The following is a 16,426-nucleotide window of genomic DNA, read 5'->3' on the forward strand; positions in this document are numbered from 1 at the left end:
CACCAGGTCCCAGACCAGGGCCCTGACAGCAGCAAGTTCACCACTGAGTCCGCAGGGATCCAGCCACAACATGCCAACTACACTCAGGACTATGGCTAATCCCTCCCCTGGGCTACTTCCTACCATGACTCCTGCAGTCATGGTCGGGGTGTCTTCACGGTCACCAGCCCGTGCTGTTCTCAGTAGCCATGAATCCCCTGGGGCATCAGCAGCTATCTGGGCATCTGCCAGAGTCTCAGCACCTCTGGCTTCCACAGTTGGGGGCTGTAGTTGCTTTCAGAGTGGAGCTTGCAACATGCATCCGCCCTCTCCAGCAGTCAGCCTGGATTTTTCAGGGTTGCACCCTTTTATACTAGCACTTCACGTGGGGCATGCCCAGTAGGGATGTGGGGGCGTGGCTTCCTCAGCCCACCATGAGGAGTTAACTCTGTCCTGTCCAGTGCAGGCTGAGTGCACCCCCATAACGACTGCAGCCATATTGCTGGAACATGAATACAGATGGGGGACGGGGGATGAGTGCATATGAGTCCAGTCCAGTCTGCTCAACACAATTACAAAGGGCCCAGCCCCATGAGGTTCACAGTTACACCCTTCGCTCCCAAGGGTGCTAACGGGCATCGAGCAACTCAGGGCCTGCTGCGGCTCCCATTGACTGCCAGGAGTGCAGGGTCAGGCCTGTGGGAGATGCTAAATCGGATCGGACCCGGGGGCCAAGTAATTCAAGATCATGGCACAGAGGACAGTACAGAGCAACTCTAATGGGCAATTATGAAATAATCCTCCCCTGTGGGAAGTTTCTTCCTCACCCCACCAGTTAGTAGTTGGTAGTAGTTTGTAGTTAGTAGTTTGTGCCTGGTAGCAGGAAGGTTCATCTACTTAATCAGTGTTCTCACCTATCCTGCTAGGCTTCTTGTCTCACTGAGAGCCAGGGGTGGGGAGTTCCAAAGGTTAAACACCTGTTGTGCACCAGACTGTTGATGGTTTTTGAATCTGCTGCCTTCCAGTTCCGTGGGACACCTGCTTGTCCTGGTCTTACGAGAGAGGCTGAAGAGCAGCCCAGGTTTGAGGACTTTGCTCCTCCATCAGCCCGGAGGAGCTGATGCAGCTGCAGAAGAGCACAATGGAGTCTCATCCGCTTCACACCTCAGCAGGGAAATGTCAGATCAGGCCCCGATGCTGCGAAAGGATCCACCCCACATGACGTCTCAATGACACCCAGACAGGCCTTGTGCCAGATCCAGGCCTTGAGTCAGACTCAGAACATGGAAATGTTCTAATCCTTCGGTTGGTGAGCAGCAGCACCCGGGCCTTTGGGTCCAGAAACAATACCCCTGACAGCATCTTTAAAGGGTCCTGGCTCTAGCCTGCTACCAATCCCGGTACCAAGGGGTGTATGGGGGAGGGATGCAAACAGAGGAGAGGGGAGTCATAAACCTGCAAGCGGTTTCACCTCCAGCTTCCTCCATTTTTTTCTGCCTCTGCCAGACCTGGTGCACCGGTGGGCTGGGTCTCCTGTGCCCCACCGGTATTTCTCTGGCTGTTCTGGGCACCGCCACCTGGGCTTCTCCAGGTATTTTATTCTCCGTGACCCACCAGGGTTTTACTGCACCACAGAATAGCAGTGGCCTTTTCCCCAGACAGTCCTTCAAGAGGACCCATATGGCATTAAATAGCCAGATCCACCGCGCCCGTTGTACTGGGTACTTTATTAATTCAGAACACGGAATATACCATAAGAAGCTGGGGCCAGACACCCCCCGCACACACACTTACTCTGCTGCACGCACTGGCTGTCTGCACATTCACAGCTGTAGCAGATACAAGATCCATATCCTCCTGCTCCAAAGCCACAGGCCTTGGTCTTTTAAGGTCAATAAGAATCCCTGTTAACAGTATAGGGCCTATGACCCATAGTTGGAGCAATTCTGAGTCCATCCAGGAGAGGGCCGCTGAGCACACAAGCACTAGCGAGTTCCTTACAACACAGAGGTTGTTTTAGTGAGCTCGAGAGGTGAGAGATTTGGGGCAGAAAGAGACCACCATCCTTCCGCTCTGTGTACTCCTGCCAAGTTAAGAGAGTCTGAGCACAGTGTATGAAAGACTGAGTTGGTCAGAGCATGAATAGTCCTTGCCTGATACATCAGTGTAGCTAATCTTCCTTCCCTTATTCCTCCCTGACACAGCAGCTGGCATGACGGATTAACCATAACCTGGAACACCAATGAGGATCCCACAGACAATTCATGCCTGCAAATAACACTAGTGGCCACCAGGTGTCACTGTTGCTCTTCAGAAAGGCTGGCAAAGGAGTACTTCTCTGGCAGTCAAAAAATAGAAAAAATTACCCTTAAAGGAGCCATGCAGCTAGTTCAGTGCCTGGCTAGCACTCATGGTCCACAGCCTCCAGACCCAGCTGGGAAGCAGTCTCCTAAGTCCAAAAGCAGCGTGAAACTTAAAGTCTCTTTAATTGTGTTCCTTTAGGAAAACACTGGGGCCTGAAGCTACGCTGGGGGTGGCGCCCTCCCTGGTGGGCAGCAGGATGCTCTGGTAGCTGCTGCCATTCACCGGGCCTCGGATCCTGGAGTCCTTCACCCGCAGGCTGGCGCCCCTGGTAATGAGGTCGGCGTAGCCCTCCTTGTGGGAGAAGGCATAGCTGGAGCGCCGCTGCAAGGAGCCCCTGCGGAAGTGCGACTTCAGCTCCACGGTGCTCTCCGCCACCCGTGTGTCCCTGAAGCGAATCTTCTGCAGGGGGGCCAAGGAGAGAAACGTCACCACCACCAAAGGGAGAGAACACTCGGGCTGAGAGAGGCAGCTTGGCCCAGGGGTGAAGGCACCAGCCTGAGAGATCTGGGGTCTGCCCCAGCCTCTCTGTCTGGCCTGGGACAAGTGTCTTCAGCTCTCACGTTCCCATCTGTCACCTGGACAGAGCAGGTCCCCTGCAGTGCAGGCTGGCTCCCTCCCACCCAGCCAGCGAGCAGAACCAGGGGAAGGCAGCCTCCCGCTAGCGCTGCTCAACCCGGAGCCTGAGGGGGACATCGATTCAGCTGGCTTTGCTGCTAGGCCAGTGGGGAGCCATCAGACCTACCCCCAACTAGGAGGGGAAAGCAGGGGGTGCTGGCAATGTATATTCCTGCTCCCCCAGGCACAATGGGGGTGAACGGGTAATGCTTGGCCATTCCCACCACAATGCAATGAGAAAAGGCCAGGAGATTTCAACTCCAATGAACATACAGGATCTTGTTGCCAAGGATGGGATGGCATCACACTGGCAATACAGAAAACCAAAGGGCCCTTTCATAGATGCCGTAGGACATGTCGAACGAGCTCAGACTCCAGCCCAGCATCAGGGCTCCAATCATGGCCAGTACCTGACACTTCAGGGGAGCCTGTATCAATGTATCTTGCCGTGCCCGTGGTGGGTTGGCTCATTTCTTCCTGACCACCAAGGTGATCATCTGGTGCCCTGAAGCATGAGAGCGGATTGTCCTTACCCCAGCACGTACGGCAACGGCCAATCCCTTTAATAAATCCAGCCACACCCAGGCTACAGACGTGCCTGCTCAACGTGGCAATGGACCCTTCAAGAATAGCCTAGGGCCTGGATTGCGAGGGAAGGGCCTTCAAAGATGCTTGTCTCCCACCCCATCGCCCAGAGCCACACTTACATGCTGAATGGCGCTGGTGCCTGTGATAACGCGGAGCAAGCGGACGGTGAGGGAGGGGACAGTGTTCACCACCACACACAGCAGGATGACGGACAGGACATACGGATCGGTCAGGGCGTTCTGGGAGGCATCTGTCAATAGGACGCAGGCCAGAGTGAGTCGCACAGGAGATGGGAAAGACCATAATGACTCTACCTATCTCTGGGTTGGCAGGGATAGAGGGTCTGAGACCGCACCCTGAGGCAACTGCAGCGTCCAATGCACCATCCCAGCTCACACGGCATCAGTACGCCGCTCTCCCAGCACAGCCCACCGGACCATGCGGAGGCAGGGATACAGCAGGAATGGATCGGTCATGGATTTAGGGCTCTGCCCAAGGCCAATGGGATCATGACTCAGATCCGCCGGGGAGAGAGGACTGGCATCTCCAAACACTCACGACACCCCCAGGATGTGGAGGGAAGCCTGGGCCCGACTTCCTGCTTCTGACACCGCTGAGCAGGGGGCGAGAGAGGAGGGCTCAGGATAAATGGGGTGGGAGTGGGGAGAGGGAGCGACCCCAGATGCGAGTCCCTCCACCATGGGGTCCCTGGGGGTGCCCTTACCTGGAAAGCGGAAGATGGTAGGGGCTTCTCTGAAGACCATGAAATTTTGAGTGAGGAAGGAGAAGAGGCAGAAGAACAGCAGGCTGCCTGCGACAGTCAGGAAGGACAGAATGGTCCAGAACTTAATGTCCATGATGATCTGTCCAGGAAGAAGCAGAACTGGCAGCCCGTTAACCCTTTAGACTCTGCAGCCAGCTCTCGGATTGAGTCCAGGAACCGGCAGCCTCCACTCCCCAGAGCTGCTCGCGTAGCCTTCAACCTAGGAGAGTTCTCCCAGGCCTTTGACACAGCAGGTGGGACTGGCCCCTGCGCTCGGCCCTGGCCTAATTCTTGGCCCGTTAACTCTCCTGCTGATTGCCAGGGGAGCAGTTAGGCCATGGCTGAGCGCTGAGGAAAGTCACTGCTGCCAAGTGGGCCAGTCCGGTTGGTGGTAGCAGGGATGGGCTCTAACGGTCAATGCAAGGGGGCACCCAAATCCAATTCGCCCTTTGGAAAACCTCCCTCCGCGCCGATTAGACCCACTCTGGAAAAGGCTGAGGGCGGGTCTACATCAGAGATGCAGCTCAGGCAGACATGCCCGGGGCAGCCTGGAGTGACCTCGTGCATAAAAACGCTGGGGCAGCCGCAGGGGTAGCAGGAGGGGAAAGCCGCCCCGAGGACACGCCAAGCATCTCAGCGGGGTTCGTCCTGGGGCGGTCACCCCTTCCTGCCACCCGCAGCACCGCCTGCTGCACTTGCTCAATCAGAGCTCCCGCCGTTGGAAATTACACCCCCAGGGCCAGTGTAGCTGTTCCCTAAGAACACAGAGCTTGCCAGGGGGGCTTGTCTGGTGCTAGCAGAGTGCGGCCAGGGCTAGCAATGGCTGGGAAGTGTTGGTGTCACCCCCTGGCAGGGGTGTAACCAACAGGGGAGATCTCCAGCACTTCCCCTAACGGAACACGGGCTCATCTGGCTCATCTTATGTGGGGAGGGAGAGCTCAGTGGTTTGAGCATTGGCCTGCTAAACCCAGGGTTGTGAGTTCAATCCTTGACGGGGCCATTTAGGGATTTGGGGCAAAAATTGGGGATTGGTCCTGCTTTGAGCAGGGGGTTGGACTAGATGACCCCCCTGAGGTCCCTTCCAATCCTGATATTCTATGATGATCTCCTAGTCTGGGAGGCTCAAAGGGGTTGAAAATGTTTTCGACAGAGGAGCCCACGAGGGAACGCCGTTTCACCAAAATCAAAACGTCCCACGGGGACGCGGTCATTTCAGTGACACTTTCTACGGGAAAAGACTAATGGGATCGTTTTGACTTTCTCGTTTCATTTCAATAACGCTGAAACATCTCCCTTTGCCACGGTCACAACGGTTCAACTTCCTCACTTCAGTTTTACTTTTAGAGTACATTAAAAGTTCAGTGCTAGTGTTACATTTAACATTAGACGTGTCTATGGACTCGGATGCACTGAGGCTGGAAATGAGAAGGTTTCCAGCCGTCAGAGGGAGGTTCTGGAACCGCCTTTTAAGAGGAGCAGAGGGGGCAAACATCCGGAGCTGGAGATGTTTGTGAATGGGGTTATTTGCTGGGCTTCCTGCAACAGCATGGCCTGGAATCAATCCACAGACAGTCCCTCCCTAAGTTCCTATATTTAATATACTAGAGTTGAAACGAGCAATAACCAGTAACGTGGAAATGACACGTCTGTACTTCTCAACCCCAAGCGTTGGACTGTTACTGGAACGAAACGTTTCGCTGGCCCTGACTAGAAATGTTCTCCGGATTTTCATTCCAGGGGAAATGCTGGTGTTTCACTCCGATCCAGAATGAACCGTTTGCCCAGAATTCTGGGTTCCAAACAGCTGTACAAAGCAGCTTCCTAACCCGGCGCCTCCTGGCTGCAAAACAGCCTCTTCTTCCTCGCCAGAGCCAGCCCCTTCCCCAACTCACGCCAGCCCCCCGTGATGGCTCATGCCAAGCCGAGCCAATCTCCCTTCAGACTGCTGCGCCTCCCCCCACGTGGCCAGTGGCTGTCTCCAGGGAACCCGTCCAGCCACAGATGGTTAGAACCGACCAGGCCAGCTTCAGCCCTTGACTCTGGTGGGACGACACCCGTTTGGTCCCCGTGTGTCAAGGCCTGGAAACTTGGGGTGCTTTTTAGGCCAACAACCTCAACAGTAGCCCACATGGTGCTGCTCAAGGTCCTACATCTGCTGAGATGCTGCTCCAAATGAGGCGCAGTTTATCCGCTTCTGCCCTGCTACATTTGTCCTGGAGGGTGCCCCCCCCCCCGGCTCCTTGCTCTGAGATGGGGAAGGGGAGCCCGTGGCTCACCTCAGCAAGGACAGACAGGAAGGCCGAGGTGGCCACTGTTATGGCGAAGGACTGGTAATCGCCGACAACCCTGCTGCCGACCCTGTCTTCGAAGGCCCACAGGGCAATGAAGAAGCTCCCCAAGGAGGTGACGGTGCCATGAAGGAGGGTCACGCAGAAGACCCGGTAGTTGAAGAGCTCGTCTCTCTGGCCCACTTTGTAGAGTTCGGGGAATTTCAGGCTCTTCTCCGCGCTCACGTCCTGCCGAGCAGCCAGAAGAAAGGGAGATGGGGGTCTCTGACATGCAGATGCCACCCACATTAATGAGGTCACCCTCCCAGCCACGTTACACGCACACGTGATGAGCCTGGGGTGAGGAGGAGCCCACCCACATGAGCTTGGTAGAGGGGGGAGGAGATATAAAGGAGGGGCCGGTGGGGGAGCCAGCCATCCACCCACATGTGCCGGAGGGAGGGCATGAGAGTTTGCGGTACTGCAGCACCAGGGACACATGTGCAGTCTCTGTGTGTGGCCTTCATACACAGCTAGGAGCTCAGAATGCTGAGGCCTAGATCCCAGACCCCAGCAGATGGAGGAGAAGCAGGCTGAGAGGCACAGGGGAGATGGAGCGCAGCCCCCGCTCACAAACGGGGTGGCGTGCGCCCTTGCTACCATTTCCTAGTGGGGAGAGGTTCAGAGGCATGGAAGTACCATGCACAATCTGATCAAGGACACTTAAGAGGGACACAGCCAGGCCTGAAGGTAGACTGGGCCCTGCCTCAGCACAGTGGGGTGGACTAGATGACCTCTCAAGGTCCCTTCCAGCACGACCTTTCTGAGATTCTAAGTCCCATGGAGCATCTTGGAGGAAAGAAAGATGGAAAGACCGAGCCAGCGACGCTGCAAAGAGCTGACCCCTCCTTGGAGGGTCCATAACCAGGTTGACTGTGTCCTCCTCAAAAGTGACCCGCAAAGGGAAAGATCTGAGTTTGTGCCCTGCTTTGCTTCTCTAAGATTGCCAGTCAGGAGACTTGAAAGGTGCTTTTCAAAACAAGGTGGGGGGTTTCTGCCTGGCTGTTCACTTTAGGAAATTTCTGCTTTTTCTGGCAGTCTCATAGGAAGACCAAGAAATGGGGATGAGGAGTTTTCTTGGCCCTTAACTGAAGGTGCAGGAGGTGCTGAATCTTTACCATAGAGCGCTTTCCTCCCAACAGCTGGTTAGGTGTTTGAGTTAAAGAGAGTATCAACCAAAAGCAAAGCGTGTTACTCAGTCCAGGTGCGATTTTCAGACTCCCATTGATGTCAGTGAGCATGGATTTAGGATGGCACTGAGGGCTTCTGGAAATCCCTCCTTCTGACCGCAATTCCCTTCCCTAATCACCCAGGGTCCGTTTCCTCGGCTCTTGCCCTGTCGTGCCCGGCTAGCTTCTCAGGCAGCTGCAGAGCTTCTCAGGAAAAACAGGGGAGGCAAGACCTGACATCGGAATATAGCGCCGGATTAATCCCCCAGCGTCCGGCCGGTGGCCCCACCCTCCCACTCTGCCTGCCCAGAGGCCCCTTCCCTGCTCGGCCTCTTCCCCCAAGGTCCCGCCTGCCGCTCGCAAAGGGGGGAGGGACAGAGAGGAACAGAGGGGTGGGAAGGGGGAAGAGGCCATGAGGGGGCAGGGCCTTGGGGCAGAGCGTGGGCGGGGCCTCGGGGGAAGAGGCCAAGAGAGGATGGGGCCTCAGGGTGGAGCAGGGGGGTGGGGCCCCTTCTGCATGTAGGCCTGGCGCCATGGGCGTCACTGTGAACCGGGTACTATCAGAACGTAAAAACAAGCAGGAAAAAAATTAGGGAAAAAAATCAAAAACATTTCAGTCTTTGTTTGTAAGCCAGGTAAGGGCACTAAGCCAGCATCAGCCATGTCCTTTGCAGGTCACCTTTAGCAGGGACTAATCCATCCGTGGTGGAAAGAAGTGTAAACGTCTAAAACACGAGTAACATTGCAACCAGCGTTTGCTATTTAAACCAGAGACAGCGAGGGTCACCCCTGCACCTTCCTGTGAGATACACACTGGGGAACTACAGCCGATGCCCAGGAAAGGAGGGATTATGGGATCTTGATCCCATGATTCCCCTGGTGTTCCCGGGATATCTTACGATGCCAATCCCAGAGTGCACTGCTGCTGGGAGCTGAGCTGGCCTCTCTGGGATACACACGCAGAGGCCATTGTGGCTGGATAGGCAGGGCAGAGGGCTAGCATGCATAATGTGCAAAACTGCAGGGGTATTTAATGGGATTGAACACAGTCAAGTGTGGGCAGGCAGATCCCCACACAATGCAGACCCACTGAAGTCAGCGCCAGAGACACTGATTTACCGCAGCTGAGCATCCTGCTCACAATCTGCGCTATGCAATGGCAAACACACGTATTCGATCCAAAGAATGGGTGGAATGAACCAAGGACCCCCACCCCACAGCCCGGCTGCAGGGCTGTCCCTGGCAGCATGCAGCAAGATGGAAAACGTTACCTGTTCCATCAGTCCCATGGAGAGCACGGGGTAGGCAGTGTAGAACACATTGTAGAGTGCAAGGAACCAGCCCTCATACAAAGGCTAAAGGGGGAGAGATGGGAGAAAGCAATCAGCACAAACCCAGACAAGAGGGACGTAAGAGGAGTCTCATGGGCCCCACAGCCAGAGGGATCTAAAAGAGTCTGATCCAGTGTTCACTGCAATCAGCACCAAGTCCCAGTGGACTCTGGATCAAACCCAAAGTGCCTGCAAATCTGTAGCAGAATGGAGGTTGTGCACTAGCTTCTGACACATTTAAAAAATGAAGGATTAACTATGAAATTGACGAGACAGTGCAGCCAGAGGCCCCAGGGTTGTATGATCTGAGACTGGTCTCCATTTCCTTTATCCTGGTCCTAAATGTTTAATTTTCAATTTGCCGCAGCATGCTGGACTCAAAGGCAGAAGTGGTTGGTAGAAGTTGTCAGTGGGGGAGGCGGCGGGTTTGGCCTCTGGGAAGGCGTGAGACGTCGTTTGGCTTTGTGGGATTAGCACTTTAGCTGGATCAGGATTAAGAATGTTGGTACATAAATGGTCATCACTAGGTTTCAGAGACAACACACCCGTTGAGCTGAATGGGGCAGCTCTCACTTCTCAGAGCTATTGTTTCAGACTCCCTGCGGGCCTCACTGCATCAACGGGCCCTTTGTTCATGTTTGGGAGGTTTTCTTCATGACCATAAGAGCTAGAAATTTAGCTCAAGGTTTTTAAAGGGACTAGTGGTTTTGGGAGCCCAACCTGAGACCCCTCAAAGGGGCCTGATTTCCAGAGGGCGGGTGCCCAGCCCTTGCTGAAAATCAGAACCCTCTGCAGCATCCCAACCTGGGCACCCAAAGATCAGGAGTCATTTTTGTAAACTTCGGCCTTATTGTTTTCCAGTGGAAGCAGAGATTCCTAGTGGACAATTCTGTAGCAGATGCTGAATGCTGTAGAAACTCCAGGGCCACATGGAACCCTGGGCACAACCTGGCCTGGATTTCTGTGCCCACCTGGAATGGATTCAGGGAGGCTTTCACCCCGAGGGGATTTTTCACTGCTGAGATGTTGCCCGTGGGTACCTTTGCTGGATGCTCAGTCAGCTGCCTTCCAGGTCTAACATTTAGCCCACTCCAGAAACTGTCCCGGGTCACCTTTCCATACCGGCAGCAGAGTAGTAAAGCAACAAAGCCAAGTGCCCTGTTACAGCAAAGCTGGGCAGCGCAGAAAGGGGCACATTACTAGGACAGAGACAAAGGATACGCGTCCACCCCCTCGCAGGTGCTAGTGATGCCAGCCTCAGCCATGGCATGACAGCCCATCCTCCTGTGAGGAGAGGGAAAGGGCTGGCTAGGGTGGCAAAGGGTAGGAGGGGGAGAGAGGGTGCATGACGTGACCACACCCTCCCAGCACAGCCAGGACTGCAGCCTGACCTGGGCCGTGAAGCCGCTGTAGAAAGCAAACCAGATCTGCACCATCATGCCGGCGAAGGTCTTGTAGAAGAAGTAGCGGAGGAACTTGCAGATGCGCAGGTAGGACCAGCGGCCATGCACGAGCAGCAGCCGCTGCAGGTAGCGGAACTGGGCCAGGGCATAGTCGCTGCACTGGACAGCCTGCATCCCCTCCTGCCCGCTAATTCCAACCCCAATGTCAGCCGCTGGAGAGGAAGAAAGAGAGAGAGGCAGGGCTGAAGGGCCTCAGGGTAAACACTATACACATGTCCCCAGGTGGGGAAATCAGCCCAGGTCCTGCGGGGTTGGGTTAGACTGCTTCGACTGACCTGCGTCTGCCCTGAGACCTAGCCCCTGCGGGTGAGCTCAGGACCGATCAGCAACAAAAGGGGAACCCCAGGGCCACCTGGAGGGCCACGGATTCAGCCTGTGGCTGTAACATACTGGCAAAGTGGCTTGGCCACTAGAGGAGAACAGCTCACGACTGTTACCATCTGACAGAGTCACCCCTCTAACTCGAGTGACCATGACCTGTGCTGGGCTGCAGAAGGCTACAGGGTGAAGTCCGGCTGATGACTTGTGGGAGGGGTTGCTATCCAGGGAGCCGGAGAAGGTAGGAGCCTGCATGGAGGAGGTATCTGTGCTGAGCATGCAGGGCTCCCTGAGCTCACACAATCCCCGACCCGCCAGCTTGAGGCCTCACTCTTGATCATGTTCACGTCGTTGGCTCCGTCCCCGATGGCCAAGGTGATAGCACTCCGGTGCCTCTTCACGAGCTGCACTACGAGGGCTTTCTGCTTGGGGGTGACCCTGCAGCAGATCACGGCCTGGCAGCAGGTGGCCAGGTCTACAAAAGCCTTCTCAACCAAGCTGTCTGCCACTGGCTGGGTCTGAGCCTTGCAGCAAACCAGCCGCGCCCAGAAACCTTCCTTCCTCTTCACCTTCTCCGCAGTGCCCAGGACTTTCTCCTGAGGACAGAGCAGAGACACATGAGATGGCCTCAGACCAGCGGCGCCCCAGGGGCAAGGGGTGCTAGCCCTGTGCCCGAGCCAAACCCCACTTGGCTGGTGGGGACGGGGGAGGATGATTATGAGGTTATGAGGCTAAGGACCGAGAGTTAGGACTCCTGGGTTCTATTCTCAGCTGCGACACCAAGTCTTTCCGCAACCTCCGGAGAGTCACTTCCGTGCCTCAGTTTCCTCCTCTAAAACAGGGTAAGAATTGTCCACCATAAAGCAGAAGGGCTAGATTTTCCAAAGTGACCCCGTAATTTAGCAACGTGAGGCCCACCAATGTACAATGGGATCTGTGCTTCTAAACCCCTTGGGCACTTTGCAAATTCTCCTCCTCATTCACCAAGCATTTTGAGACCCTCAGACTGGAGGCACGATAGGAAGCACAAAGTGTCCAATCCACAAGCCACTGCCAGCATCTCCTTTAAATGTCTCTTCAAGACCCCCTCTCCCCTGCTGCCGAGGAAAAATCTGCCAGGGACCGGTGGTTGGAGGGGCTGCTGGACACTTACGTTATTTATTTACAAAAAGAAAAGGAGGACTTGTGACACCTTAGAGACTAACCAATTTATCTGAGCATAAGCTTTTGTGAAATTGGTTAGTCTCTAAGGTGCCACAAGTACTCCTTTTCTTTTTGCGGATACAGACTAACACGGCTGCTACTCTGAAACCTTTATTTATCTAGTTTTTTTAATTGCTAGTGTCTATAAGCATGAGTTAGATTGGCCTCCCTCTTCCTCATCCCCACCCCTCTGCTCTTCTTAAAGCGTGAACTCTTCAGGGCAGGGCCAGGAGCCACGCCTTCTTGTGTGTTCGGAGCATCACCAGCACAATGCTGAGCCTGATTGGAACCGCTTGGTGCTACCGTCATATAAATGTTTGGTAAACATAACTACATTCGGCTTCCTTCCATTCCCGCTGCAGGGCCCGGTGGGGCCAGACCCATCTTCACTTCCAGCCCTAAACTGTTGGCTGGCATTGCTGTGCATTGCTAAACAGCTGCAGTGCTGCGCCCCAGAGGGAGCTGCATTCCAGTGGCAGGTGGGGTGATCCTGGGATCATTCTGGACGGGGAGGATTTGCATAAATTAAGCAATAACCTTGCGTTCGCCATGGGCCCCACCCCAGAATCCACGCAGGGCACTTGGGGTTGGGTTCCTGGGTTCGATCTCCCCCAGGCTTCGCTTAGGCTGTTTTTACCCCCTGCTTTCCTCCCTGCCGGACTCCAGTGAGATAACTACGGTCCATCTGGCTCTGCACAGCAAAGGGGAGGGAGCGGCGAAGCATCACCTACCAGGAAGTCTCCGGTGACGACTAAGGCCATCTTCCCCTGGTGCAAGCCCCCCGAGTGCTGCTGGAACCTGCACAGGGCTTCCCCACTGCTGCCCAGGTTGTTGGTGCTCACCCAACAGGCTTCCAGCATCTCACTGTGCAAGAAAGGGGCAGGGAGGGGATGGAACGTGGGGTCAAAGCCAAGGCGAGCCAGGAGGCCACCCAGGGGAGGCTGGGCAGCTCTGGGCATAGGCTGCTGAACCTTCCACGTCTACACCCACACTAGCTGTGACTGTAACCTGGCAGCCAGGGTGGTCTGAGCTGCAGGTGAGCTCAGCCACCCCAAGTATTACCCAGGGAGGGGATTGTACTTGGCTGGCGAGCCCCTCCCACCACTCCAGCGACACCTCTCTGCTTCGCACAAGGGCGCCATCGGAGCCAGCCGGGGTCCATCTCCCCGAGCGGGGAATTCACCTTCCCGCTCCAGGGCGGACGTCCGCGTCTGAAGTGCTCCCCCGTGGGAAGGCAGGCGATGGCTGCAGTTCCTAGTCGGCACGATGCCCCCTTCTCCAGAATCAGCCCCCTGCCTGGCACGCAGCCCCGCCCCGAACAGGCCATGCAGACGTAACTCCTAGCCCCTGGGGAAGGGGTGGCTGGGCGTTATGTGGGCTCATGGGGTAGGAGCCCTGTGGCTGCTTTTCCTGCTCACGTTCTGCAGGAGAATAGTGGGCTTTAGTCTCCAGGGGGGCTGCAGGTTGAGAGTGAGGGGCATCGCAGAGCTGTGGAGTGGGGGGGACCCCAGTGCTGGGATAGCAGAGGGCTGGGGGGGGGGAGTGAGGGGCATTAGCAGAGCTGTGGAGTAGGGGGGACCCCAGTGCTGGGATAGCAGACGGCTATGGGGGGGGGGAGTGAGGGGCATCGCAGAGCTGTGGAGTGGGGGGGACCCCAGTGCTGGGATAGCAGAGAGCTATGGGGGGGGAGTGAGGGGCATTAGCAGAGCTGTGGAGTGGGGTGGGGGGGACCCCAGTGCTGGGATAGCAGAGGGCTATGGGGGGGGAGTGAGGGGCATCGCAGAGCTGTGGAGTGGGGGGGACCCCAGTGCTGGGATAGCAGAGGGCTGCGGGGGGGGAGTGAGGGGCATTAGCAGAGCTGTGGAGTGGGGTGGGGGGGACCCCAGTGCTGGGCTAGCAGGGTGCTGAGGGATATTGTCAAGCTCTGGAGTTGGCAGGGAGCCCAGGGCTGGGCTAGCAGGGGGCTAGCCGGGGTCAGGACTGAGGGGAACTGGCAAAGCTTGGGGGGGCCGGGGGGGCTGGGAGGAGCCCAGGGCTGCAATAACAAGACAGAGGCTGGAGATGCTCTACCATGGCTCTGAGTGTGGCTCCTATCACCCAGTGAGCGCTTCATCTCCCGCCTGCCGCTCCACGAGACAGGCCTTGGGAGGGGCCGGGAACCCACTCACCAGATCTCCTTCTCCTCCAGGATCTGCATGTCGTCCGAGAGCAGCCGGCAGGCGAAGCCAATGTTCACCGCTGTCTCTGAAACGCACAAGTCACCAAGCTGCGGCTACAACAGGGGCCCCCCGGCAGCAGGGGAATATCCCAGCGCTGTCCCCACTCATACTCCTAGCACTTGCTATGCCACTCCCAGCATGGCTGAGCAGCTGCCACTTGCATGGGCAGCAGGAGACATAGGTTCTAGTCCTGCTCTTGCTGAGTGACCTTAGGCAGGTTGCTCCCTCTGCCTCAGTTTCCCCCTCTGTACCCATGGAAAGTGCTACATGTTACTGTCCCAGAAAGAGACCAGCAATGCAGAAGAAATTCAGGGAAGTGGGGGCCCTTGTGGGGGAGGATCCTGCCCCAGGCAAGAACAGGGGGTTCTAGTCCAGCTTTGAGGTTCCATGTGGCTCGTACCTTGTTTATCTCCAGTCAGCACCCACACTTTAATGTTCCCCTTTTTTAGCAGCTGGATGGTCTCGGGGACCCCATCTTGCAACTTATCCTCAATGGCTGTGGCTCCGAGGAGCTGGAGAAGGAGGACCGCAGGAGGGTTTAATGATCTGTGCACGCAGGATGGAGTGAGGTGGAGCAGGATGGGAAGGGGACCAGGATCCAGGGGTGGGGCTTGCTCCCTGGTCTACCCACCCACCCAGAAATGATCTCTCCATCACAATTCTCCTTGCCGCGTCCTGCAGACTCCAGCCCAGGTGGGGACTGACCAAAAGCCATTCCCAGCTGATGGCTGTTCGGTGGCCCCTACATGAAATGAGTTGGTGGATTCTCAGCCCAGTCTCCAGGGGGCAGATGCCCAACATCACAAAAAACAGCCATGACGACTGACCTTGCTGTGGGCAGAGGGCCATGGAGACCAAGCGTCCCTCTCCCTCCTCCAGGTAGGCCCTGCAGGTCAGCATCAAGCAGGGGAGGCCTTTCTCCCTAAGCCCTACGCTGGCAAACTGTGGCACCATCAAGACCCGTGGAGTCACACCTGGGGTAAGACTCTGCAACAGCCATGCCAAGCCAGCCCTGGATCCTGCCTCCTCCCTCCCCTACCAGGCCCCCACTGAGTTCTCGGCCCTCAGAGAGCCTGATCCTACCTGGAGATCCTGCTCCATCTCCTCGTACACCTTATCCAGCTCTTGGGCACGATTCTGCAGCAAGACACTGGCCTCATGGTGCTTCTTGCTCCACTCAATGTAGTCCTCCTCCTTCACCTCCTTGCTGGCCAGGCACAAGGTCCTCAGGGTCTCCTCTGCGAAGCTCTGCAGAGGGGACAGACGGGAATACAGCAGGCAGGTCAGTTACACTGCAGCTAGATCAGCGTTAACGAGGCGACGGTGGCCGTCACATGGCTGCCACCACATCACCACTGCCAGCTGCAGCGCTGAGACCTCTAGGAGGCTGCTCAGGTACAGTAACTCCTCACTTAGCGTCCTCCCGCTTCACGTTGTTTCAAAGTTACGTCAATTAGGGAACATGCTCGTTTAGAGTTGTGCAATGCTCCCTTATAATGTCGTTTGGCTGCCTGCTCTGTCCACTGCTTGTAAGATTTTGTGGAAGAGCAGCGACTTTACAAGGGAGCACTGCACAAGTTCCTCTTCTCCGCTTCCTCCCCCTCCCTCCCAGCGCTTCCCCCAGCTTCCCAGCGCTGCATCTCCACTGCTCCCGCTCTTTCCCCCTCCCAGAAAGTCCTAAGCGCGAAGTGCTGGGAGGGACGGAGAGGAGCAGGGAAGCGCCCCGTCTCCGCTCCTCCCCCTCCCACCCAGAAAGTCCTAAGCGCCGCCAAACAGCTGTTTGGTGGCGCTTAGGACTTTCTGGGGGCGGGAGGGAGTGAGGATGCGGCGTGCTCCGGAGAGGAGGTGGAGTGGGGGTGGGAAGAGGTGGGCCTGGAGTGGAGTGGCGACGGAAAGAGGCGGGTCTGGAGCATCCCCTGCAAAGTCAGCCCCTGTTCTTCTCCAGGTAAGCTGCCACTGCTGCTGCGAAGGTGCTTCCTAGTGTCCTTGTCTGAAGCGGGCTGTGCCTGCGTGAGGTAAGCCGGGGCACTTCCCAACCACAGTACAGCACAGTATAGTCTATAATGCCTTTTGTCTGGCCCCCCAAA

At 56.4% G+C, this 16,426-nt stretch overlaps 1 protein-coding gene across 1 annotated transcript in view; it reads right to left on the reverse strand.

Moving 5' to 3' along the window:
• Nucleotides 1–1,598: 1,598 nt before the first annotated feature.
• The window catches only part of ATP8B3 (ATPase phospholipid transporting 8B3), a 44,758-nt gene continuing 29,930 nt past the window's right edge, over nucleotides 1,599–16,426 (reverse strand). Inside the window, exons 18-28 of the mRNA XM_075123195.1 lie at nucleotides 15,423–15,587; nucleotides 14,740–14,851; nucleotides 14,289–14,364; nucleotides 12,852–12,984; nucleotides 11,249–11,513; nucleotides 10,528–10,751; nucleotides 9,077–9,160; nucleotides 6,586–6,825; nucleotides 4,271–4,409; nucleotides 3,666–3,796; nucleotides 1,599–2,742 (exon numbers count right to left, since the gene is read on the reverse strand). Of these exons, the coding sequence (XP_074979296.1) occupies nucleotides 2,464–2,742; nucleotides 3,666–3,796; nucleotides 4,271–4,409; nucleotides 6,586–6,825; nucleotides 9,077–9,160; nucleotides 10,528–10,751; nucleotides 11,249–11,513; nucleotides 12,852–12,984; nucleotides 14,289–14,364; nucleotides 14,740–14,851; nucleotides 15,423–15,587 (1,848 nt within the window). The 3' untranslated portion in view covers nucleotides 1,599–2,463. The remainder of the gene's footprint in view (nucleotides 2,743–3,665; nucleotides 3,797–4,270; nucleotides 4,410–6,585; nucleotides 6,826–9,076; nucleotides 9,161–10,527; nucleotides 10,752–11,248; nucleotides 11,514–12,851; nucleotides 12,985–14,288; nucleotides 14,365–14,739; nucleotides 14,852–15,422; nucleotides 15,588–16,426) is intronic.

The sequence above is a fragment of the Caretta caretta genome, chromosome 25 (genome assembly GCF_965140235.1).
Source record: "Caretta caretta isolate rCarCar2 chromosome 25, rCarCar1.hap1, whole genome shotgun sequence".
NCBI classification, from domain to species: Eukaryota; Metazoa; Chordata; order Testudines; family Cheloniidae; genus Caretta; species Caretta caretta.